This window comes from Pavona decussata, unplaced genomic scaffold (assembly GCF_977016875.1).
Source record: "Pavona decussata unplaced genomic scaffold, jaPavDecu1.1 SCAFFOLD_36, whole genome shotgun sequence".
NCBI classification, from domain to species: domain Eukaryota; kingdom Metazoa; phylum Cnidaria; class Anthozoa; order Scleractinia; family Agariciidae; genus Pavona; species Pavona decussata.
Genome location: NW_028145458.1, coordinates 629,595 through 645,511, shown reverse-complemented (window position 1 = coordinate 645,511; position 15,917 = coordinate 629,595). Strand labels below are relative to the sequence as shown.

At 41.1% G+C, this 15,917-nt stretch overlaps 1 protein-coding gene across 1 annotated transcript; it reads left to right on the top strand.

Annotated features, from left to right (window-relative positions):
- Positions 1-41: 41 nt before the first annotated feature.
- On the top strand, positions 42-12,447 carry LOC146484220 (protein Wnt-16-like). Its single transcript, XM_085105013.1, has 4 exons — positions 42-2,699; positions 2,830-3,068; positions 3,152-3,465; positions 10,692-12,447. Exons 1-4 carry the CDS (start codon positions 2,602-2,604, stop codon positions 11,157-11,159), a joined length of 1,119 nt encoding a protein of 372 aa, XP_084961139.1. The 5' UTR covers positions 42-2,601; the 3' UTR covers positions 11,160-12,447.
- The last annotated feature ends 3,470 nt before the right edge of the window (positions 12,448-15,917 follow it).

Sequence of the window (15,917 nt, the reverse complement as noted above, 5' to 3'; positions counted from 1 at the left end):
TTTGTACCTTGCCCTCGCATAATAGACTGTCAGCTTTTTAATGCTCGGAACAACATTTCATCACGTGGGATTCCTTTTACTTGCTCGACAACAAAAACAATGAATCACGATTTTGTGTAGTTGCGTGACGAGTGTAGAATGTGTGTGAATCCCTACGAAATGTTTTTGAAATTGTTTGCCTTTTCGGGCAATTAAGGTTTTGTTTATTTATGGCTGTCGTTTCAGTCATGATAGTTGTTCTCGTTTTTTTGTGTGCAGAAAAGTGACTTGCTTTTACAACTATAATTCGTTAAATCCTCTTCCTGTACGTGCAGTGGTCCTTGGACTTCAAGATGACGGTTTATAACAAGCGCTTTTACAACCGAACCAACTGAAAATTGATTTATTTCACAACTGACTTGCGGATATTTCAAATCTGCTGAGCCTTCCTTTTTGTTGTATAAAACACAATACCAAGACTCGTTCGATTATCAACATGCCATGTGTGATAACTTGCACCTACTAAACTGCCCAGCCTGATGTTGTGAATGATTAAGTCTATTTCAATCTCAGTGTGTTTAACGTTAATGTCTGCAAGTTATAAAATCGTCAAGATAAGCTGTTATAAAACGCGTGCGTGAGGGCCGAAAAAGAGGACAATAAAATGGCTGGAAATGCAGTTCGAACACATACTTCAAAGCGATTAAGCCTTAAATAATTGAGAGGAAACAGAAAACGCCATGAATAATGGCATTCTTCTTGCGTGTACTTTTGACCTCGTTAAATGGACGCCTTGCCACAAGAAACTACTGACGGATGGACTGAGGTATGCTTAAACTATTTAGATTTTGTTGCATATCCGTGTGGATGGCGTTTATTCCTAATCCATATACTACATGGGAAATACACCATCCCCGAGTGGGCGTGAGGCGAACATATACTCAGCTCACGAGATTGCGTTGAGAAGGTCACGAGCTTTTTCTTTCGCTGTCTTTTTAGGCAAACAATGAGGCGTATGGTTAATATAGCAGAGGAGCCTGTCAGAGGAATTCATCCCTGTTATCGCCGTTGTATCGTTTAAACGTTCGTGAGCAATCATGACTTTAAATCAGTGACTTCCGCGATCTTGAGTGTTGAGTACCTTGTCCGCGGGTGAAGTTACGATCAGCTTTAATCATTCCTCGTACGTGCTATCAACAATGTATTTAACAAAGCGCTAAGCGATCAACAACGGCGTCATTTTGTTCAAACAGCACTAGCCGGCACATCTAGTTTTCCTCGGTTGCCCTTCCCATACGGAAATTAATTTTTTTCGTATGTTGTTTCGTTTGTTGTTGTGGTGTTTTTAATTGTCGTTATCTCTTTCAAACGATCTTCCTTCATGTGTTCCAGGTAGCGCCTTGTTGAAAGGAGACCCTTTTATTCAATTATCTCTTTATTTGGGTGTATATGTATAAAGTGCGATAATTGAAAACACTTGAGGAAAGTACTCTGCTTTCTTTGTTTTCAAGTGCTTCCACGTTACACTCAGTTCTCACGACGAAATCTTTAGGAGACTAACACAGCTCAGCGCGACGGAACAAATACCGAACGTTTTGCAGCGAGGGCGACTAAAACTTGACCAGTCACTGTTGTAAACTGCTTCCTTTTAATGAGAATTCCTTTCGGTTGCTTGTCCTATGTACCTTTTCTTCCCTATCGGCGATACCGGAAAACGGTGTGTCTACCTTCCGGCAGTTCTTGGAATAATTAATCGCCCTACAACGACGTCAGCTTCTACCTTTGTAAAGGCGTAAGTAAACAGAGGCGAGTTCATTTGTGAATGTAGCCCTTCTCGCTGTCTGTGTACTTTGCATTTAATTGTGAAAAGAAAAGCCGTCTTGCTTTAATCAATCGGCATTTCTTTGACCTTAGACTTACAAAATAGGAAATAGCGCCAAAGAGCGTTTAAACCCGAGTGTGAAAAACGTTTGGAATCCTCGCTGTCAGACACGTTTGGACGCCGGAATGGTCGTAGTATCGTTAGAAAAGCTGGACGAGTTGGTCATGATTAGCTTTGATTATCGATTAATTTTGTGAAGTGGTCCAGGGTTATCTTTCTCGCTGATTTCTGCCAAGATCAGTTTTGATGTGTCTTCGGGTCACCCCGATTGATCAATTGAGTTGTAATTAGCTCCTTTCCCCCGCCCACCCTCTGAGATGAACAAACAATCATTGTCAAGCGATAAACACTTTAAACGGAAATTTAGCTATTAGAGGTATTAACCCTTTTGCATTTCTACTGAGCTTGGTACATCGACGCCAATCCTTCCTTGGCCCACGGTTAAGCTAAAAAATTTGGAGAATTTTCTCAAGTCAAACAGTGTTGTTGAAATTGCTTCCACCTGGAATGACGAGTCAGCAAGGCAGTACCTTTACTTTCCCATGCGTCATCATTAACCGATTGATGTCATTTATTCTGACCAATCAACGCCGGCCTACTCATTAGCGTTGACAGGTGAAATGCCTTGGGTGACGGTGAAGTTACAGTGATAAAAGCAAAGGAGCAACCGATGCAGACTTGTAGTATCACGTGTGAGCTTGTATTTACGTATTCAGCTCTTTTTTCAAAGCGGTAGCCACATGAGGGGAACCTGTGAAAAGACCATGAAGAAGCAATCCTTGGTGTTCTATGCTTTGTTGTTAAGCCTCTTTCAAGACCAGACAACTGCGAGCTGGATGTTAGTTATTCGTTTTTCGTGTACTTTCCGTTTGCTGAAATCAAAAACAGAAGCTGCTCCAATTTGATGGACAAATACTTGAGTGGCGGCGACCTCGCTTATGTTCAAAGTTTCTTGTTTTGCTTTTAAGGTGGATGGGAATTTCGGCGCTCGGTACTCGAACCGATGGCAACTTGACAACCTGCTACGGAGTTCCTGGCTTGTCCTCGCAGCAAATGAGAGTGTGCCAGAATAAGCCAGACCTCATTCCTACACTCAGACAGGGGGCTAACCTGGGAATCACCGAATGTCAGAAACAGTTTGAAAAAGAGCGCTGGAACTGCTCGACCACCAATTCATCGTCGGTGTTCGGTGGAGTTATCAATATAGGTAAGTGGGTTGAGTATCGCCCGTCTTTTACAAAATGGAACTACGGTGAGGTAACCAGTTTCGTCCCTTCTCTCCCGTGACAGGAAGTCGTGAGGCCGCATTCGTGTACGCGATAACCTCCGCCGGTGTAGTACACGCGGCCAGCAGGTCCTGCAGACAGGGGAACCTGAGCGAATGTGCGTGCGAGGCTCGCAGGAAGAGAAAGCAACCGTCACGAGGCTGGGAATGGGGTGGCTGCAATGATGATGTCAAGTTTGGAATGTCATTATCCAAGATGTTCGTTGACGCACCTGAGTATAACGCGCGGAGCGTGGCGGATAGAAAGATGCGCTCCGCTGCACGGATGAAGAGAGGACGGTATCTTATGAACCTGCATAACAACGAGGTCGGCAGACTGGTAAGTCAATAACTCACTTATTTTTGCTTGCTTTTGGTTGTGCAATGCGCGATAATAATAGACTAGAAACATCTTCAAGGTTCACCAGAGAGCTTGAAAAAGTATCGAAATTGAATTTTAATTAGTTCTAAGGTTTTTAATGAACAAGCAGAATTTAAGGTGAAATCTTAATCAGTTGCTGCAGTTACATTTCTCATTTAAAGAATTTTGTAGTTGTTCAGACGGACTTCCTTTGTCGCACGGGTTGACAAATAAACTTGCCCTTTGGAAAGATGTTTACTATAATTTATTAGGAAAAGATTTTGCGGTCAGTTTATTGATACGAGTGGACTAAAGATCAAAATGCAAAGCATAGTTAATTAAATACCAGTGATACATATCAGTTCTGAGATAACGTTGTCTCCTTTTGAAATGATTACTGCAAATTGCTGATCGAGAGTCTTTAAGGAACAATTTTGATACAATTTACAGGTAGAATTCACAAGAAAGAAATTCGGATCTGACTGTTGGGAAAATAAGATAAATTTATCAAACTAACAACATGTGATAATCGTTAGAAATTAATCATAACAGTCTGCAGTTAATATTTCAAAAAACATGGTTTATAATCTTATTGACCATCAAACGTAAAGTAAATGGTATTTATTCTTGAAGAAAGGTTGCTGGCAACTTTATCAGTAATACAATGATGCGACCATCTGGGTCTAGATTTGATCGACTTTTATTGAGTCATTTATTGACTAAATAGGCGTACATTAAAGCATTAAACTTAGATACACGCGAAATAAACAATTGTTATGCGGGAAATTGTTACACAACACGGCTGCGCCGACTTTTCGTACCGGCATGTTAGGATTAAGGAAGGGCGACTTACAAGACATAAAAGAAGTTATAACATGTTTGTTAAAGTGTATTTTACATTTTTTTCCCGCTATGCTCGAGCTAGACACAATAAACTCATCATGTATCAAGTTCCACATTATTTGTTAGCGTGGTAGAATTTTTGAGAAAGCGTATCAGTTCCAGGTGCTGCTTTCATTTTTTTTGTGCGAATAAAGGAACTTTCTTTGTCTTTTGCTTCTGTTGACAAAGAACTTGTTTTGATGTACGGCGACATTTATTCTGCAGCACTGTATTTATACTCTAATCCTCCGGTTTCCTTCAACGTTTTCCCACAAACAAAATTAGCTGTTAAATGCATTAGAAGACGTGAATGGAATAGGTCGGATAAACGATTTAGCAAGTGGTTTAAAAGATCTGGCGATATGGCGGATATCGTGGCTTTTGAACCGCACAAGTTGTTTGCTAATTTAATTTTGGTCCACGTTACACAATTATAATCTCGTTTTCAGCTGATTTTCAGCGTGGCTGTCGAGTTCAAAACTTTTGAATCTAATGGCTTGTTGAAGTGGCCTCCTCCAAATCAGGATTCCTACCTCCCTGGTTCAACAAGCTATTTATCATGTGTTGTGCGATTTCGTTGCCTATTATGGTAGAATAGCTCATTCAGATACCAATGTGTTTTGCACGTGTTTGGAGACTATTTTGTTACAAGCATTTTTTGTCCCTTTTTACATTTGGACGGCTTCTTTTTAAGGATCATAGCTACTTAGTATGTATTTATCTACAGGGTACAGCTAAAAGCCCACCAAGACAAAACCATTTGGAAAAGTGCGTTTGGTTTAATTATTTGTCTCGTTGCACAGTCGAAAACAGTGAAACGTTGACCCCAAGCCAAACAAAGCAAAAGCAATGAACCCCACTTTGAAGTTAATGTCATTTTAACTCGTTTTCCTGATGTTTTCTTTGTGCATGAGTCCAAATAATTCCCAGTCGTTAAATATAAATAGCAAGTTCACCTTTTAACACAGACAAGTGTCAACCGTCGTGTGTCGTAGTTGACAGCTCATGAGAGTTAAATAAGGTTATCTATGATGGTGCTCTACTTTAATAGCTTTGGTCTTCTGAAGTAGAAATTCTCGGCCACCACGGAGATCATATAAGTGTGCCCAATTTATGATAGGCCAGTTGTAGTTTCGTTGCCATATTTAAGGCGCGCCCTCCGAGGAAGACAGGAATTAGGGGATGTTCACAGCTAATTCATTAATTAAGTGATGTAATCCCATTTGGTATTAATTGATGGAACAACTACAACAAGTTTTCGATCTGTGTTCTTCAGATTGTGCGCTTTGCTTTCAAAAGTTGCGCTTCTGCGTCATTGGCAAACATGTGAAGTCTGGATTGAAACCTTAAGTATTTATTTACGATAGAGTTTGATTGGTGTTTACATAATTGAATGTCGCAGCTGTTAATGCTGCTTTTCAGTGAGCCTTTCGTGTCTTGGGGTCTTTATACCCTTACAATCCAAGTCTGGTTCATTTGGACTCAACCCAAGTTTACGATTGCACCTTAGACATGAAATGAAGCGTTGTTTGATCAATTTATGACGTCAGTAACGTAGGCGAATAACCCGACAGCATTGTACTGTCAAAACTGACCGATGCATAATTTTGTTGACTGTGTACATACAGGGATTTGGGCCAGTATTATGATAATACCTGCGGCATGGAGAATGTGTCGGATGTTACACACTGTTTAATTTGTTGCTGCATCAAGCCGAGAACACGTACTTCACTTCGGTACCTTTTGTTCAAGAAATTTTTATACTTTGTGATTGGAAAGAAACGGTCCAGCTTGGAACAAATTCTTGTGGCCCAATTAGTTAGCAAGGTGTACTAGAACGTGGATCATGTTTTGGTCCTTGCTTTCTCCTTACCGACTAACCAAATTAAATTTAAAGTAGCTCAGCAACTATTAATTTTGTGTCGCTGAAGGAGACAATGAACTCTTTCGGGTCCGCTGTATTTTTGTATATAGCTGCTAATGCAAAAGTCTTTGCAGTTTTCTTTTTGTCGGTCCCCATTTCCGGGCCATTTGGTCGTGACGCACGTGGGTAAAAAAGTAGACTAACAAAATTTTTACACTACGGAATAATTTTGAAGCCTAAACCGAAGCAAGTCGACTCTGCTTTCGTACCCATCAGGATAATTGCTATGTTGAAAAGTTAAATTTTGAATGTGCATGATTTTGTTTGGGTTTAAATGCTCGAAGTAAAAATAGGAGTTAAATCTTCATTTCCCCCGTAAAACCAAAGTTTGGAAGACTTATTTCTTTCTCAAAACGGATGAAATAAATGTTAATACCAGCTTGATATCGGAACAATGCTGCAACTTTGAATGACTGCTGATCGCAAAAATATCTTCTTGTTACATGGCTTCAGATGCTTTTAATGACGGCAAGTTGTGTTTATTATTTACCATCGCAAGATGGAACATAACAATTTGTTTCACCATTTAACAGATGTTTTTTTATAACTTTGCTCGTGTAGTTGCCGGAAATATTGTTTTTGTGGAGAAACATTATTCTCAATTAACATCGACTCGGAAGTAGAGAACCATAGTTTTAATTCTTCAAGATATATTTCTACAGCCTTTTGTCATTGTCAGTAAAATCGCTAAATTTTTTGCCGTCAAAAAGCTATTTGCTCTTCTTGTGGAGATTTTGCTGTTTTCAACGAAAATCTTGGAGTAAGGTGTTGTTGTCGTGATGGCACGGAATGTGTTGGGCGTGGCACTTGACAATAGCAACAGGAACGCGCGGAAGTGTGGCACGGGAAATCGATAATTTAGTGTTTAATTTGCTATTTTGACAACTATTATTTTGGCCTCTTTTCTTTGAATTCCGTGCAGCCGTAATTGATTGCTTAATCTAGTCGGCACGCATGTTGTACGTTGTTTTCTCAGCCGAGAATAATCTCCACATCAAATGTCTGTCATCATTTTTTGTTGTTAACTGATTAGAGATGTAGCACGTACATCGTCATAACTGCGTCCTATGTTTTTTGACGTGGTGGATTTAAATTAAACGAAGTGCTTATCTAACTTTCAATACTCTTATCAAATGTAGCCAACTGTCTCCTACATAGAGGGCTTGCGCTAACGATGTGCAACGGCAGTTTGATACTGCATAGTCTATATGATCATGAACTGTTTATATTATGTTTTATCTGATGGGCAAGTCACTCCGCTATCCATATGGGTTGTACGCATGTACACAAATCAAGCTCCTTTTGAACAGTTCTACGGCAAGCTTTGGGTTTCTTTCGGTTCAGCCAGCTATCAAGGTCGATAACCGAGAGCTGGCCGTGTAACTTTTATCATCACCTAATGATGGATCTATTTATCAAAGAAATTCGGTAGAAAGGTTATTTATATTGTTGGTTTGTGAGTTCGGCAATTTTCCTTATACACGCTCTCAGGACAGTCTATCGAAAATTATAACGCCCTTGTGTGCCAATCGGAATGTGAGTTTTCCTAATATTCTGTCACTAAATCCCCCTTCCCCCATACGTGCATGCATCTTCATCTTGCTTGAGAAGGCAGGATCGTTTTTCTATTGAGCTATTTTAGCCCTTCAAAATGGTGCATTCATTTACAAACTGAACAGGTCGACCGGCCTACTAGTTCTGAGGAATGCAAAGCACTCTGTGTTTCAAATAAGAACTCAGTTTAACCTTGATAAACTACCAAGTGGCAGGGGCGAGGTTGGATTACAGACGCTCTAAATTCCAAACCACCGCGTCTGATGCATGACAACACTGCATCTCCTCAAACAAGCGCACTCCTCGAGGTTTATTTCAAGTTTCGTACTTTTTTCATCTTCAAAATCAATCAACTTGCTTGTTGCCTGTGCCGGTAAAATTGAAGTAAATAACACCTTCTCATATTCCGTGATTTTTGTCTTAATTTCATTGGAGAGTAATTGATGGGTATTTCATTATTCATTAAACCAAGACGGCTCTCATTCGAGGGAAGGCGAATGGAGGAAATACGGTGGCGGCATGTTAAATGGCGAAGTTGGGTGGTCTGAATTTAACGTGTAATCAGTGCCCACGCAAACACAGAATGTGGTCGATCACTGAACTGCAAAATAGTTTTAAGGTCATACTACAGTATAGGGTTTGGTATCTAGCACGGCTATGGGAGCAACTATAAACGAAAACATTATCGAATGCGCTTTTGACCTTCAAACCAAACCGACAGACAGCTCACCAAATTAATACTCGTGTTTCCGAACCGCGGCTCCAAGTTAAATTAAAAACACTCTTTGGTCGAGTAGCTACAGGTTGTAACACATTAACGATAAGAACATTTTGGTGCCTTCTGTTGTACCGTATTTATTCGATTAACCGCCCTGGACGCTTATTTAATTTTGGGCCCATGAGGGTGGGCGCTTATTCGAGGTAGGCGCTTATTATCATGATTTCCCCAACATTTTCAGCAAGCGAGGACATTTTTAGAGAACAACAAAACAAGGGATAACAAGTTTATTTCGCTTCAACAAGACAAAACAAAGTGCAAAAGCTAACATGAACAGGCCATAAGCAATATAAAAGTTCATTGACTAGCGTATCTAAAACCATTTTTGAAACACAAGTGACGTTCCTCTTACTTCACGCTGGCGTAGTACAGAAATGTTTTGTGTTGGGAGAGGGGTGGGGGTGGGCGCTTATTAAGTTTTAAGCTTATTAAGATTTTGGGCTTTCAGGGTGGGCGCTTATTAAGTTTTTGGGCTTTCAGGGTGGGTGCCTATTCGAGGTGGGCGCTTATTCGAGAGTGGGCGGTTAATCGAATAAATACGGTAGCTGAAATGATAAGTTACCATGCAGACTAAAGAACAACAGGTTCGCAGATCCTTTCTCGCTGGTCAAGAGGCAGACCAAGTAATCCAATTAGATGTGTCTATATAAAATACACGGATTTTTTAAAAAAAAATTGTTACTGATCTCTGTGACCAATGGCATAAGGTGAATCTAACCGGACTTGAATAATAATCGAAAGTTGGCTATTATTACGTGCAACCCAAAATGTGAATAATGTTTTTCCAAGTTCGATCGAGTGAATTATCTGAAAGAAAAAGGTTTTCAGATTATACAGGAAAAGTTTCCCTGAATTGTGGCCGCTTGTGGTAGAACCAAAACTTTCGCTGTGTTCCATCTTTCGGACAGATGTACATGTCTTTCAGTGGTTTCTTTCCAAAATGTCTTTCTTTTTTTATTAGGTAAATAATGAACCACATGTTGGCATTTTGTGATAATCTATATCAGAACAGAGGCTGTAAATAAGTGGCGTATGTTCCTGTCTGTTCATCAGGGGTTGTTCAAGGAAAGCTGTAGAATACGGCTACGTTTTTTCCAAGTCACTTGTTATTTTTTGAGACTAAGAAACTGGCCTGACTTTGGCGTTTTTTCAGTGCTTTCCCTGCAACTCGTTCGATTCTTTGGTGGAGGTGTCTCGCCTTGCCCTCCAAATCCTGACCCTATTTCAGACCGATGTCCTTTCCCAATAGCTTTTTCAAGCCTGTGTCGGGTTACATAAAGTAACTTAAGATAAGTTGGAGTTTTCTGCATTCATACCCTGCCTTCCGAAGGATTTTCATGCGATCTTGTTGTGTTCCGTATCTTCAATAAACCACCTTCAACCGAGTGATTAAATGAAGCACCTAAGAAAATCCTTCGTGCTGCAGGGCACGACTTCTGAAAACTCACACTTATCTCAAGATCCTTTAAGCAACCAGTCCCTGGCCTTTAAATTCCATATCCGTTTACTGAAAAACCAGGCATGATACTGGTGAATCAAGCTTTAACAGGTCAAATGAATCTTTTGGTTTCTCTCTTTTCCGTTGCTTTACTAGCAGTCTTGTTTATCGTAACTTCCGCGTCACCTTCACTAACGTAGGTGCAAACATTTTGCCTCATTTTGGATCACAGTGTTCTTCATAATACCTAGGCAAATCCAAAACTTCTCGATTCATCACGTGATGTACTTATCTCGGCATACACGCCATGCAGCCCTCTGTAACATGGAATTGAATTGGGTGGAAACTCTTAGCATTCACATTGTTTGTAAATGTAGCAGTAGACTCCCGTTATTTCCAGCTGTCAAAGAACCAAAAAAACTGTTGGAGAAAACGAGAGTTCTGGACGTCCACTGTAGAATTACTGTGAAACTTTGTATGAGGTGAACGGTTATATTGTTTCTCGATTGCGTGAGTCTGATGTAGCTTGGCATAATACCCTTTTTAAAAGCTTTATCTTACCAATTTCAACATGAAATTGCTTCTTCATCGCGTGCAATATATATATTAAGTGTTTTATTTGTTTACAGGCCGTTCAGAGTCTTGTGAGGAATCAATGCCGTTGTCATGGTGTTTCTGGCTCTTGTGCTGTCAAGACATGTTGGGAGACTGTACCAAACTTCGCCAAAGTTGGCGATTACTTAAAGGCCAAGTACATCAAAGCCGTTCAGGTGGTGTACAACAAGAGAAAGAGGCGCATAAAAAGAAAAGAGCAAAAACAAAAACGCGTTAAGATAACCAAAGATACGATGGTGTACATCGAAGGCTCGCCAAACTACTGCAACCCCAACGCCAAGCTAGGTATTCTGGGTACATCAGGTCGGGTGTGTAACAAGACATCTCAGGGAGGGGACCGTTGTGATTTATTGTGCTGCGGGGGTGGGTACAATACTCAAGTGGTGCGCGAGGTGAACAGGTGCCAGTGCAAGTTTGTTTGGTGCTGTTTCGTGACTTGTAAAACGTGCCCGCGAATTTATGATCGGCACACGTGCAAGTAAGTGACGAGGAAGATTTGATCAATACTGCTGAGTTATTTATTTGTTAGGAAAACGTGGAAAGCGATATCAATTATGTTACATGCACAGCTTGGTTTGTAAAGCCAGTCTTCTATCCCATGAAATGGAAACGTACGGTGGTTGTTTTTGTTGTTGTGTGGATGAACGTCTGTCAGTAAATTGTTGGATTTATACATTAACTGATCTTCAAAACTAATTGCACGTGGTATCATTTCATTCCGCGGTAACTAAGAGGCATGGTGGCCTATACGTCTGACTCCCGATGGACAAACACGTTATCTCGAACACTATCTTTCTTTGCGGAAAGCAAAAATAGGCGTTGACCATGCAAGACTGGGAAACAGACTCAGTCATTAAGCGGTTGCTATGAGTGCTTCCGTCTGCATTTCTGGTGTCTCATTTGGTCTGTGTGTTTTCTAGTGTTGTCTATTCATAATTTTAGTTCCATCTAAAGCGAAATAATTAAGGTGGGAAACAACGTAGAAATTTTCGTGTATCACGAGCATTTATTTATTTTTTACTGCAAAAAGAGCGATAAGTAGAATAGAGACATATTTCTTTTCTAACTCCAGAGGGGTTGCAATAGGACAGGACTTGCCAACATCCTGCCTTTCCGGCATCTAGAATGTAGCTTAAACTCAAAGTTAAATGTCAATTATGTTTGTATGAATCTAGGCCACATCCCGTAGGTCGTCACAAAGTTTCTCTATCCAAGCCTTAAGCGAACATTTTAGAAGCCTGGCACAAGTTGTTCATCCAGAGCCTAAGTCACTAACAATAGATATAGTGATTAAATAAGGGGAAATATATTTTTGTTGGGTCGCTCTTTTGCAACCGGGACCCACAGGGATAAAATTAGCCGATTATTGGTAGCTAGCGGTGATGGGATGTAGCTAGACGACTACCCCGGCGTCATCTGAAAGATTTGTAAAGATAGCTTGAAAGAGTGATCTCCTTCCCTTGCTTAATTGACTAAATTATTTCTTGTTGTTAAGCGTCTGTTTAGCAATGTACTGTAATGAGAAATTACATGTTGATTTCTCTTAGGACCCTTAGGACTTGAGAAAGTTCAATCGGAGGTTATAAAAGCTGCTTATAAATCCTTTTCGTAATTTTGATATAAAATGTTTCTCTATTGGGGTATGAGTAATAAAAGGACTAATCAAACTCTTCATGATGCAGTCAAATGTCAAACATGTATTGAACGAATCAGATTCGAGAGCTTTAATCATTAAACATCGGGATCATCAAAGAGAGAGCTACCCTTCGATGTTTTGTGTCAGTTAATTAAAATGTTTGTTTAAGGACGGTGCCTACTAATACAGAAGTATTTTTGCGCGGGTTATAACTATGCAGGTAAAGCAGATTTTAACAAAGGCTATTGGAATCCAAAAAGAAAATTGGGGTAACTACGCATTTTTTTTTAGAGATAATTAAGCAACAATAATTCAAAAAACCAGTAAAAAAAAAAAGCAATGCATGGCGTTTTTTTCCATTTTGAAACTTTATTATCTCTGAAAACTGCATGGTTAACCCCCAAGTTTGGTTTTGGATACCAAGAGTACTTGCAAAGTTCTGTTTTCTCCGCATAGTTTTAAACCGCGCAAAAATATGCCTGTATTAGTAGGCACCACCCATAGAAAACCCGAGTATCTCGAGATGCCCAGAACGTATGCGCAGTAGCAAAAGTAGACACCGTCCTTAAAAATGGACGAGTAACCAGGATTATACATATTACAAGCTAAAAAGCATTCTCTGGTTAAAAGATTTTTGCAATTCTTGATTCGGCTGCAATCTTGTAGCCGAAAGGTCATTTCTTTAAGAATCTTCTAACCAGATAACGTTTTTTAGCTTTTCAAATGTTTACTTAAGTAACTCGCGTTTGCTTCGCTTTTGTTTTCTACGCTATGTGATTGGTTGGCAAAACTCTCGCCACTTTCTCAACCAATAGTACTATATCATTCCTGTAGTTGTTGTTTAAGGTTAAGAAATGGAGAGTGACACACCAGCGTAAACAGTTAACGACACCGAGTGTCGCTTAAAGGAGGCCGAACACAGATCTCTCGGGAGAGGGATGGGTCGCGAAGTTCGGCTGACTAGCTTTGTGTCTTGATACTGCGGGCGAGACGTGACAGTTGAAGTGGGAGAGGTTTCAATAGCAATGCTAAACCAATCAGAGTGTAGCTAGTGGAAAGCATTCCCATTTACACGTGGGTTTATGACTTGCACGCATAATAAGGTACATTCAAATGACTTTGAATAGTGGGGAAACTCAACACACGAAGTAAAACGCTGTGCAACATGAAAGATCGCTCTAGTAAGGGGACGTAAAAGCCCGGTGAATTCCTTGCAGGCTATTCCAAATTGAAAACTGTTTAGTAGAACTGGAACCGAGGTTTGCTAACTTTTTGGTGGCGCCCGCCGGATTCAAAACCTCCTTAACTTTAATATAATGCATGGCCTACTTACTAGTCTTCCAACCTGTGTGGTCCAAGAGATACCGATACTACCCCCTTCCCCCGAAAAATGTGTAACGTAAACCGCTGGGCCAACCACTGGGGTCCTATAGCTTGGCCATATTCACTGCAACAAGCCTGGGCCGCGGCTTGGCCAAAGTGTGAGCGGAAACCCTACCTGGTGAGCGTCTAACGCTGGTAGCAACAATCGCTTATGCAGATGACTACACAAGAACTCTGAGAAGGAGTTACTCTAGTCTGAAGCTGCCAGAGCGAAACCTGGTACTGGCGGGATTCCCTATACCCAAAACGAGGTCTCAATCATTAACTCTACCATTCTACGTAACCTTCCTATCATAGAGTCTATTGTTCCAAACACTAAACGCGCCCAGCAAGGACAATAAGTAGGACCCTTGCGACCAAGATGTCCACAGCCTGTCGGTATGGATCTTCGTTCTTCCGGCCAGATCCTTCCAAATAAGAAGCTTCACGATCTCTGGAGGGCGACAAGACTGAATATCCTCAGGGGGTCTCAATGTAGCGAGTAACGCCGACAGCTCCGCCTCTAAAGCTCTAATTCTAATTTTTGCTTGACATAGGGCGTACTTTGCCAAGGGTCAGAAAGGTCAGCCAGTCGCTTAGCGATGCTTAGCGATAGACGGCTCGTCCACTGCAAATTTGAGTTTCTCAGTGGGCAGAGAGAACCGTCAAAAGCTTTCCGTTTGTATCCAAACCGCTGACAAAAGTTAAAAGTTTCATCGTTTGGATGAGAACAAGAAGAACAGGCCACTGCAGGTTGAAAAAACTTTTGGAACAAATGGAACTGGCTGGAACGTCCAAAAGAAAACAGAATTGCTCAGCATCTGCGTTAAATAGAAATCCCGTTTAAACAGGGGCAAGGTTAATTGAGGAAACCATGCTTAGACAGCGATATGATCGTATGAAAGTCATTCCTAACATCCAGACGAAAATAATCAGATGATACGGCTCTTAGAACCGGCCGCCAAACCGGAAGCAGACAACAATAGTAAGTGGTATGTAAAAAGGAGAAGGAACCGTTAAAACCGCGCCCACCAAACTAATGGTGGAAAAACAAACGGATTTTGCCAGATTTTGAGCCAGAATTTGGACACTGAGAAAACAAATCAACACCATCAGATCATTTCGAGGTAAAAGGGGTGACATGTGGCAGCGGATATATCTCGTTGAGCATTCGAATCCAGGGCCATCCGCGCTCACCAAGCTAATGGTGGAAAAACGTACGTATTTTTCCAGATTTTGACCCCAGAATTTGGACACTGAGAAAACAAATCAACACCATCAGATCATTTCGAGGTAAAAGGGGTGACACGTGGCAGCGGATATATCTCGCTGAGCATTCGAATCCAGGGCCATACGATCCAGGAAGTGACCACAATGACCGCCGAAGGCTGCCTGGACACCCAACCAGGTCTGCGAAGACAGCAGACATGGAAAGACGCCTTAAAGGACCTTCTGCTGCATTTTCATTTGAGAGGACGTGAAATAACTGCAAATACAAGTTTCTTTTAGAAATCACACCGAAAAGAGCCTTGGTTGCGTCAGAAAGTTCCTGGCTTTCACGTCCTTCCCTGTGCTACGTGTAGATCATCCGTAATGATCATCCGTAATATTCTGCAGTCGTAAACCCGTACCGGAGCCGCCTCGAGAAGTCGAACAGCTACGAAAGTTTCTTGAGCCAAAATGTGAAGTTTCAGTTACTCCTGCGAGCAATAATCTCTCACAGAAACCTCTGTATCAGGATGATGGATGAAAGCACCCCATCCATAGCCCACACTCCAAAAATATTCGCGTATGTTTCTCATTTATCAACGAGTCAAGCGATTTCCCCAACGAACTGGACAAGTTAACTTCTAAAGATCTGTGGGCTGAAGATAAGCCTCCAGTAATGTTCCTTATGAACAGTTTAACTACCGGAACCGCGAGAAGAGACGCACTCATCTGGAGGATGCACTCTCGGGGGGCTCCAAATTTAGTCAGCTTTTCTGCGGGAATCTTAAACGCCTGCACCTCAGAATCCACGATCAACCCCAAAAACTGAAGAGCAGTTACCGGAATTAACACGCCCTCATACAAACCAAGTACGTAACCTAGGCCAATCAGCGTCAAGCAGGCCAGGAATACAGCGGCTTGAGCTGCTTTTTGACCAAACGCTCTGGAGCACTTCTCTATGGTTACAGAACTCTTCCGTGAAGCGATCATCCGTGTAAATTGAGCACGGGATGCCTTCATCTCTAAAGAAACT